General features: G+C 38.7%; 1 protein-coding gene across 1 annotated transcript; it reads right to left on the reverse strand.

Annotated features, from left to right (window-relative positions):
• Nucleotides 1-7543: 7543 nt before the first annotated feature.
• LOC143610713 (protein NRT1/ PTR FAMILY 8.1-like) lies at nucleotides 7544-10554 on the reverse strand. The gene is made up of 4 exons (XM_077085111.1): nucleotides 10449-10554; nucleotides 10140-10357; nucleotides 8680-9233; nucleotides 7544-8419 (listed from the first exon to the last, which is right to left on the reverse strand). The coding sequence occupies exons 1-4, from the start codon at nucleotides 10552-10554 to the stop codon at nucleotides 7588-7590; spliced, it is 1710 nt and encodes a 569-aa protein (XP_076941226.1). The 3' UTR covers nucleotides 7544-7587.
• Between the last annotated feature and the right edge of the window lie 394 nt (nucleotides 10555-10948).

A 10948-nucleotide genomic window follows, 5' to 3' on the forward strand; every position in this document is an offset into this window, starting at 1 on the left:
CCGGTATTAAAATTTTCAAAACACACCCCTATAATTTGAACAATTTGCAATTAAGTTTTAAAACATCCTTTAAGGTGTTAAATGATACGATCAAGACCAAGTAACCAGGTATAAATCATACACCTACATAAGTAGAAAAATTTTAAAATTTAAAGTACACGGGATCAAATTTCAGTCTCGATAGGGACTACCATGTTTTAGAAAAGATCCGAACAGGAATCATACTAACTACGTGACTGTCACACAGATCCGTGTTCAGCTTTATTATGACATAAAGAAACAGGTTGTAAGCAGGTAATTAACTTAAAATGGTTTTCATTGTTTCTGTGATACGGGTTCGGTTCAATTAAGCTCAAAACTTAAGTGGGCAACAACTCAGAGATTATGATACCTCCTATCTATTCTCAAAGCGTATTTGGCTTTCCCCAAGTCACCCCGAGTTGACCTCGACCCGTAGTGTCTGATTAAATAGTAAATTCTCTTCGATCGTCAGACTCTTCTTCCCGTTCTCTATCTTGCATCTTGATTGAGAAGTCTTATCATTATGAACTCTATAATGTCTTAATAACTCACACATTTTTTTTTCACAACGTCAGATAAACTACTGCAAGTCCCTAATCTGGATCACTGCCGTTTCTTGACACGCTATCTTCACGGGAATCAGAACACTCACGGGCTCGTGTATGACTGGGTAATCGCTTTTCTGCCTATCATTCGGAAAGATATATATGGAGACATGCACAATTGTTAAGAAGTTTCCACGTAAAATCGAGTAGATTTAGTTAGTATCACTTCTACTTTTACGCACCAGAAAAAGCTACCATGACATACAATGACTGTTCTAAAGTCTTTTAGGCCTAATAACTTCACTAGTTAAGCACACAGAATTAGTATATCTATCACTTTCCAAGGTTGGATCAATTTTCTGTTAAACATAGTAAAGGAACTTCTTACGAAGTAGTAGACTTGAAAAATAATTTCATCTCCCGGAAAATTTTTTAACTTCAATCGCCCCGATCAAATTGAAGTTTTCAGGTAAACGGCTATCCCGAAAATCCAATGGATCAGCTGGACCGACCACATACAAGTATGTGTCCTTCTAACTAAGTATGATCGACTAATTTTCAGCGAAAGAATAAAAACACATCATAAACCGCCCCGGTCACTTTCAGTCATCTGGTTAATGGCTATCCTTATATTCAACAAGTAGAAATGAGGACCAAACATATCCGAAGATATGTCCTTCAAACTGAGGCAACCGACATAATTCTAAGCGATAGTGATCTTTTTTTTTTTTTATTTAATACTAATACAAAAAGCAGGGTTACTCGGGATTGATCATCCCATTCAGCTCAACAAGGTTTTGAAATCTAGTTTTGTCAAACGCTTTCGTAAACATGTCAGCGAAATTATCTAGCGTATCAACCTTTTCGAGCACAATCAGTTTCTTCTCAGCACAATCCCGTATAAAATGATGACGGATGTCAATATGTTTAATTTTACTGTGTTTTACGGGATTGTTAGTTACTGAGATAGCAGCAGTATTATCAATGCAAATAGGAGTATGAGTGAAATTCAGACCGTAATCGCGCAACTGTTGTTGAATCCAAAGAACCTGGGAGCAGCAGTTAGATGCTGCCATGTATTCTGCTTCACAGGTTGAAATCGCGACTGAGGTCTGCTTCTTGCATTGCCATGACACTAATCTGCCACCAAGAAACTGACATCCACCTGTAGTAGACTTTCGACTCTGATAACACTTGTAGGTCCCCCCCCCCGGGGCGTCGCCGATCGATACGAGATCCGCACGATGTCTAGGAGTGCGGAATCCTCCTAGACTCGTTTATTGGTGTAGAAGACGAAGAACACGATTACACACATACAAACACACGAACAAACACACGAATGGGATAAACACATCTGCAGATCTTTTATATAATAATCAAAACACTTACATACCAAACATGAAAACAAATGACGGCCGACCCGAGGTGAGCTCTACCTCGGGTCGTCCCACACGACTCTCACTCTTGGTTTCTCTCTAGACAAATAAACTGATCACTAAACTCACTCAACTTTTTTTGGATTTTCAACCTAAACAAGACACAGCCGATATATATAATCACAACTTCACGGGCTTGGGCCAGTAGGCGAAGTTGTTACAACTTCGCCTAAGGCGAAGTTGTTATAACTTCGCCTATGGCAGAAGTTGTTACAACTTTTCCTATGGCGAATTTGTTATAACTTCGCCTATGGCGAAGTTGTTCAAACTTCGTACTTCGTTTCGGCTGAACAAAATTGCATAGCGACGGTCACAAAACATGCACCAACAGACTCCCCTTTGACCGTTGCTCTCAATTCTAACAAACACAAAAGATCATCTGTTACAAAACATGCACCAACAGACTCCCTCTTAACTGATGATCTTCTGTTTGCCCTTCAACCAGCCGTGTCTGAAACTGTCATGTAGCTTCACAAATCTACCAATCACCCAGTGTCTTCCATATCAGATCTCCCCTTCAGTGTAAGCTTCTCCGACTAAATAGATTGAGGTCTTTGAAATGCATGCATCCCCGTGCCTAATTAATCATCTCAACCAATCACGTGAGTCCTTCTGACTTCACCAACACGTGAAGTTCTTCTAACTTCACCAACACGTGAAGTTGGGCTCTCTCCACAACTTCACCAACACGTCTGCATACGATAAGGTTTAATCTTCAACTACTCAACATCAAGTGATCAATTTCATCACAAAACCACCTTGACAGAATCTAACACACATGACCATTAATTAATCCGAAGCATCTGCAATCACTAGGGATAACGATCAAGAACATATAACACTTTAATTCCCGATTAAATCCAACTTGTTCCAGAATTTTCACTTTAATAAATAAGCATCACGTTTCAGGATCCAATTCTCGAACGCCTTGAAAATAACATAAATAATATGCTCTGACCGCAATCCAGTAATGACGAAAACCTTCAGTTCAATTTGACTTTCTTCAGTTGGTCAACCTCGAACAACAACAATTTCATTGCCCACAAACACCCAAATATGTGTCAATATCCAGTTTCAATCAATATCCCATTCACAACCTCAACTCCAAATCCAGAGTTGACATGTATTTGTTCACACGTAAGACCAAGAGATAACAAGTTTCACCCGTTGACGGAACAACGTCTTCGGTCTCACAATAATCGTGTACACCTGGCCATACAGACGAGAACTCCAAAACACTCTTTTTTTTTTTTTCTCGTTAACTTCGCCTAAAGTCAGCTTCGCTCCTCCTTAACTTCACCTGACCAAAACATCGCCTGACAGATAACTTCGCCTGAGATAAGCGAACTTGTGAGGTAGGCGAAGTTGTGAATAACTTCGCTTAACCTTATATCTTCGCCTAAACCCTAAAATTTAAGCGACAACTTCGCCTGAACCCCATAACTTCGCCTGCGGCGCTGATCGGCCAGAAACGCATCAGAAACGTGCCAGAAACACCAAAACGCAGATCTCGAACCATAGCATAAGAGCCTAAGGCTCTGATACCACTTGTAGGTTCCCAGCCGGATCTACACGAGATATCTCGTTCTACGTAGGTGCGGAATCCCTACGTAAGACGTTACGAGCGTAGAAGACGATACGAGTTAACACAATCGAACACACGTTACAATAAACAAATACTCGTTATATTGCAACCTTAAACACGTGATATCAATCACTGATTACAGGACTCTCTGACTCGTAAACTCGAATAACAAAACTTCTTATTGATTAAGCCGTAACCTAATCAATATATATCACGACAACTTCGCCTGGCATGTTCAGGCGAAGTTGTCCCTAACTTCGCTTGTCTAACAAGTTCGCCTATATCAGCGAACTTGTTAGCTAACTTCGCTTACATCAAATACAAAACATTACAAACTCGATTACAGACACTAGACACTGAACTACTGACATCATGCACCAACAATGTTCAATTGTGTTCTTGTCGAGGCTGCTTGAAGTGAGCTTTTGCACCACAATCTTCCTAGGTATGTCCCGTATATCATAGCTAAAAATCATGTTCATTGGTGTTCGTTAGATTGGTCAACTAGTTGTAGTTAGATTGTTAGTGTTCGGTTGACTAGAATTGTAGTTTGATGCGTTTAACGCGAGTGTTGAAGTGATTAACGACCAATTCAGCTCGGGGACACTTGGTTTGATGTACGGGCTGTTGCAAAATCATTTTTATAAGTTATGGGGGCTGAATTGGTTGTCGGTTACTCCAACGGGTCGGTACAACGCGTAATTGCGGTTATTGAGTAGTTGGTGCGTTGTACTTGCGAGTTACCGACCCATTTGACTCGTGTAGCGTCGTGTGGACTTGTTAGTTGTGATTTTATCATAATGGGTCCACAAGGGGCTGAGTTGGATGTTAACGGCCTAAAAGACTCTTAAACGCGCGTAGTGGTATCACCTAGTGCTTCCGGGGGTAATTTGGGAATTCTTTATTCCCAGGAGTACCTAAGGGTCGTTTTGGTGAATGTGAGACCGCGAGGGTTGTTGTGATTGAGTTTGATGAGGTCGAGGGTTTAGGTAACCCGAACCATGTTAGAACATCTCGTAGGATAAACGAGTCATCTTGATGTCATTAGTATTGACTGAATGTAAACCGACAGGTGTTTGAGTTTTGGGATTTCTTAGGGATTCTCTAGCTCGTGGTGAATCCGTGTCTTGTGTCACGTGAGTTCATGATGCCCCCTTTTTACTCTTTTAAGTTTTGGGCTAGTATGCACACCTAAACGATTTTTCCTGATGAAACGTTTAAACTATTTTATATAGGCTTGCTAGTATATAGTTGGCCTTGGAATGTTATGGTATGTGTGTGTGTGTGTGTGTGTGTGTGTATATATAAATTATTGTATGGCCTATAGTTGGCGATGTTGTAGTCGTATCGACTACTGATGTTACGTATGCCTACTTTGTGTTTGCATGCGTTGATGAGATGTTATGTGTTTGGGTTGTACGTTTACTCGACCCTGATGTTACGTGTTTGGGTTGTACGTTTGCTCGACCCTGATGTTATTACTTGGATGTTATATATATATATATATGTATGTATGTATATAGGGATGTACTTATAATGATGTTTATATATATATATATATATGTATGTATATATATATATATATATATATATATATATATATATATATGTATGAAAATGATTATTTATCAATGATGATGGTTTAACTAATGTATTATTTTTTACTTTAAAACTTTTGGAATGACTATCATGATTATTATTTACTGATATTATTTATTCAAAACTTGAACTCACTCAGCTCAAGCTGACTTTGTGTGCATGTTAGTGTGAGTTTCAGGTTAGGAAGAGGATGCCTTATCGCTTGGACGTGCACGAAGCTACTTGGACGGTGAAGGGCATACGTGGATGGAATATTTTATTTTTGAACATTTTAATTTAAAAAGTTTTATAAATATAATTGAATTAGTTTTGGGCAATATTCCCGGAATTTTGGGAACTTATTTTATTATTTATGTTTTCCGCTGAAATATACTCTGAGATGGTTATTTTAATGAAATAAATTGTTTTTAAGTTTAAATATTTTTACGAGTGTTTTGAATGAATACCAACTGTGGGGTTCCCGGGGTTCGGGGCCTTACACACACCCTCCCCCCCTCAAAAAAAAGTAACATAGGGGGCGAAAACCTTGTATTATACAAAATACTAATTGCTCTAGCCTTTCAATGTTGTCTTGTCAAAGTTACCTAAAGATTTCATTTTTTTTTTCTTTTGAATGGTGAATTTTATATTTATTTATTTATTTATAACAAAACATTAACACTAGTCCTTTATGTTTGTACGTTTTTTTGGTAGACGTCCTTTCGCAAACTCAATGACATAAAACTTCCTTTGTATTCAAAAAGTCTATCACGCTTTGTCCTTTAACCCTAACCCAGTTAAGTTTTCTCGTTAAATCCGGTCATATGCATTGCACATAATGGTAATTTTTTAAATTTATCTTAATAATTAAAATAAAACATAAAGAGATTTAATATTAATAATAAGTGTGGGACCCACTAATCATCTTTGCCTTTACATCTTCATCCCAAACCATGGAGTCCTGGACAACCATCATCGCCGGCAACACCTCGTTTTCCCGACAACTTCGACGATGACCACTTAGTTATATAAACTGCAAGGCGTCAGCTTCAAAGATAGATAGATAGATATATCCAAACCCAAACTTTCCACAACCACCGCCGCCACACATCACCCGCCACCGCTGCCACCAATGTCTCCGGCTACACAAACCCATCGCCTCGTTACTCTTTTTACATTCCCACCGGAAGAACTCGGCTGCGGCGTCGTCTTCGGTTCATCTCTGGCCTCTGGGAACACAATTTCTAATCAAGAAAAGATACAAATAATCAAAATTGGCTGTTAGGAATTTGAAGAGATTAGCACCGAAATTGAAGTGGGCCAAAAGGGTTTTTCTTGAATCGATCAGATCTTGAAATTAGGCATTTTCAGTGGAAGGGTAAGAGATGCAGGTAAGGTGGTGGTGGAGTGCCAACCTGGTGACGGTGGCTGCAGTGGTGGCGGCGGCTGTGGGTTACGTTAGTCGTTTGTGCAGGTCATGATGGTGGTTGCCGGAAGTCAAAGCGATGGAAGATGGTTTTGTTGATAGCGGCCGATGGTTTTGTATGGGAGGAAGATAAGATGACAAAGATGATAAGTGGGTTCTACACTTATTATTATTATTACTATTAAATCCCTTTATGTTTTATTTTAATTATTAAGATAAATTTACAAAATTACCCTCATTTGTAATGCAAATGATCAGATTTAACGAGAAAACTTAACTGGGTTAGGGTCAAAGGACAAAGCGTGATAGGGTTTTTGAATACAAAGGATCTTTTATGCCATTAAGTTTGCGAAAGGACGTCTACTGAAAAAAAGTACAAACATAAAGAACTAGTTTTGATGTTTTGTCTTTATTTATTTATTTTTGTTAAGGTCACCGCCTCATTGCCCTACTCTGGTCAGACTATGCTGTATTAATCGGGTCCACACTGGCTTCAGAGTTCGGCTTAGGTGTTCCCCCGGGAAACCATACCGCCGCTGCCACTTGACAGTCATTGTGTCACCACAAGAGTAGAACTCCCTGGTGTAACACACAATGGAAAGAAAACCCAAGTAGGCTCGGGATTCGAACAAACAATCTCACAAGATCTATCTGAAATCCTTAATTATCAATATCCACCCAAAATGACACAAATAGAATCCAACTTGAATCTCAACCGGAGAACTCAAATCTTCTTACCGATAGGCCACTAGTGAGAGTGAGGAATACCTAAAGGTTTCATTTACAAGCCGCAATCGATTTAAATTATAAGAAAATATTTTAGCACAAAAATGTCCACATATAATATTCATTCAAAAACCAATACCAGAATTTAAAAAAAATAAAATAAAATAAACATCTTGGCATACGAGAAGCAAAATAAAGAAACAAATAATCCAATTCCCTTCCAACATTTACAAACAATAAATTACTGGAAAATGAAAGACCTGACTATACTCAATTTGGCAAGCCACTAACTTTCTTGTAGGTGTAGCTTTTGGCAATGAACACATAAACAACCAAATTCAACAAGCTCAAAATCGCCAGCAGCCCAAAGAAATAATCAAGATGCCCCTCATTCAAATTATCAGCTATCCACCCCGGCTTCCCATTTTTCGTGGTCACCTTCGCCACCACCTGCACCAGCACCGAGCTCATGTAATTCCCCAATGCGATCGTCGTCAACGACAACGCAGAACACAAACTCCTCATTGCGTAGGGCGCCTGGTCGTAGAAAAACTCCAACTGCCCGATAAATGTGAAGACCTCGGCACAGCCGATCAAGAAATACTGAGGCACTTGCCAGAATATTGTGATGGGTATTGTTTCCTCATTGTAAAGATTGTGCCTTCGGACATAGTTTAATCGGACTACTTCCAACCCTGCAGCTGCCATCATGGAAAATAAGGATATTAATAGGCCGATACCCATTCGTTGAAGCTGCGTGAACCCACGCTCGTGCTTTGTAAACCGTCTTGCTATTGGGATGATGATGCGCTCGTACACTGGAGCCCAGAAGATGACGCTAAGGGTGTCGAAAAGTGAGAGGGAAGCTGACGGGATTTTGAAGTTGGGACCGATGTGCTGGTCCATGGTGTTTCCTTGGAGGACGAACATGGTGCTCATTTGGCTGTAGACGGCTGCGAATATGATACCCGTTGCCCAAACGGGGAGGAGTCCGATGACGCATTTGAGCTCTTCAACTTGGGTCACGGTGCATAGCTTCCATGGGTTACGTGTGGCCTTGTTGCGATCTGAGTCCGTCTCAACTGCAGCCTTGTCGAAAAACCTGGTTGGTGTATACAAAAAAAGTTTAAAGTTGGAGTTGCAAAATATAAATCCATGCACTCCCTAGTGGGTGAATATTCCAACAAATTGTGTAGAATTGATGCTATTTGTTCAAGATTTTTTCGGATTTGAAGATATGGTTGGTGAGTAATTTAGGCATTTTGTAGAAATTAAGGTGTACAAATATATAGGCTGTTTTTAGGCATATTTTTTCAGTTCTCACATTTCTAAAATCACAAGAATATATGATCGATATGTTACCTTAACTTATCGGTGTGCTCAAGCTTTCGGCTTCCAACAATTTGAGATTCGGTATCAATGGTCTCGTAAAGAAGCGACTTCTCCTTGGGGGCTTTAACATTAATCTTTCTGAAGGATGCGGTTACCACTTGAAAAAGACTAACGAAAGGACTGCCCGTAGCCTTTTGAATCCGATACAAAGAGCTCCCTGAGAAGAAAAAGACAACAGCTGCCCCCATAGCAACAGCCGGGACACCGAACCCCCATCCCCACCCTACATTCATTTGCACCCATACCAATACGGAAGCCGCAAAAAGCGCACCTATGTTGATGGAAAGATAGAACCAGTTGAAGAATGAACTCTTCTTTTTTCTCTCCCTTACATCAGTCTCATCAAACTGATCAGCCCCGAAAGAGGACACACATGGTTTGATGCCACCGGTTCCTAAAGCGATCATGTAGAGGGCGACAAAGGTGAGCGTTGTTTGGGTTGAGGTTGGGTGGCAAACTGCATCCGTGTCACAGATAGGCTGTAGAGCTTTCAAGGAGGCTGATAGAGTTAATAGAGTCATTCCCTACATAAAGTTAAGTTACTCTCACTTTGGGTTTAGGATCATGGAAGAAAGTGTTTGTATGTGGTTTTTGGGAACAAACTTATGCTAAATGAATTATTTGAAAAGTTAATATTGCAGAGAATAATCAAATTTTATGTTAAATGCATGTTATTAGAAAACTCTACAAACCCAAAAACCAGCAACAATTACATAATCTTTTGAATGTTTAAATGGTTTGAAAAGTTTAGTTTATTTTTGTAAACATGAGAACCATTGCCGGTAATACCCTGCTAACCAACATGATTAGGTCAGATTGCACTGTGAATATGACTTTCAAGAGGTTTATGGTAGAAAACAGTGAAAGCAAAATTTGAACCTTAAAGGGGAATTAATTGCTTATCATTGCACCATCTCGATCTTGAGAGATTTGAAAGATTAATCTGAGACGAAACCTTTTGTTTTTTTTGTTTTTTTTTTTTTCAATTTCGTGATAAAAAAATGGTACTCCATCCAGCTTGCTTAGAAATTGGTTTTGCAACAAAAGTGTAGTAATTGCTTAGAAATGGTAAATAGTTAGTTTATGAAGTTATCCTTGTATAGAAAACAAACTTTTCATATATTGGTTAGTTTATCTTTTTACGTTTGACTCAAAGATCTATCAATGTATTGTTTAAAATATTGGGTTTTGCTATCAAAAAGGGCTTGCGACGCAATTTGTTACATGTTTACCCTCTGCGTTGATGTAAACGCTTCATATTTATTTATATGAATAAAAACTGTATTAGAGATATATTTTTTATTAGTTTGATTATGAAAATAAAGTTTGAGATTTAAACTTCAACAAACTAACTTCTCTAGACAGTTTCAAAACACGTTACAACATTAGAATCTTGACAAAGATGTGTGGAAAACAAGGGGTCAACTTACAAAGAAGTAGATAATGGAGAAACTCGCAATAGTCCAATATCGTCCAAAGTAGGCATCGGCTAAGAAAGCTCCAAGTAACGGTGTAGCGTAGCACGTCCCCGCCCAATTTGCAACGTTGGTAGAGGCACGCACATTTCCTTGGTTAAGGCGATCCGAAAGATAGTTCACCAAATTGGTGCTCATTCCATAGTATGCCAACCTTTCGCAACATTCATTACCTATAAAACAAATAAATATGTGTATAAAAACTACAATATGAAACAATAACCATAATCATGATCTCAACGTATGAACAGATGTATATCGTACCTAGAATGCACGGGCAAGCCTTCCAGTTTCCGGTTTTCCTCTTTATAGCACGTTCGTTTTTTAGGGTAACTGTTCCATCGTTCGTATAGATATTGTTGTCTGTCATTGGATCTTCGTTTTCTATCAAAATACAAAAAACAAATTACCTAAAGACAATAGAATCTAAAATTATCGTATGCAGCTAGTATCAACTTTTTTTCATACAACTAATCTAGTAATCATACATTTTTTTTTATGTAAACTGCAGTTTACACATAAGTAAACGACAATGTAAATTTTTTGTCCTCCCCTGTGGGTGTATAAAAACCAGAACCCAATATATATATTCAATTTAAAAAAATGACTCTTAAACGAACAAACAAACAAATTTGTCCAATAAAATTCCGCTCATGACAAATTATTAGCTCATCATTCGTCTGTCTGTAAGATTAAGAACTCCACAAACCTTTCTTCTTGACATGTTCAAGAGAACATATCCACTTTTTAGAGGACAAATATTA

This window comes from Bidens hawaiensis, unplaced genomic scaffold (assembly GCF_021521415.1).
Source record: "Bidens hawaiensis isolate Kalapana, Puna unplaced genomic scaffold, B.hawaiensis_p1.1 tig00027563_1, whole genome shotgun sequence".
Lineage (NCBI taxonomy): Eukaryota > Viridiplantae > Streptophyta > Magnoliopsida > Asterales > Asteraceae > Bidens > Bidens hawaiensis.

Coding starts and splice junctions, on each gene's coding strand:
- LOC143610713 (XM_077085111.1), bottom strand. CDS start 10,554: ATGACAGACAACAATATCTATACGAACGATGGAACAGTTACCCTAAAA. Junction 10,358..10,448: donor GGCTTGCCCGTGCATTCTAG/GTACGATATACA, acceptor TTTGTTTTATAG/GTAATGAATGTTGCGAAAGG. Junction 8,420..8,679: donor GAGCACACCGATAAGTTAAG/GTAACATATCGA, acceptor TACACCAACCAG/GTTTTTCGACAAGGCTGCAG.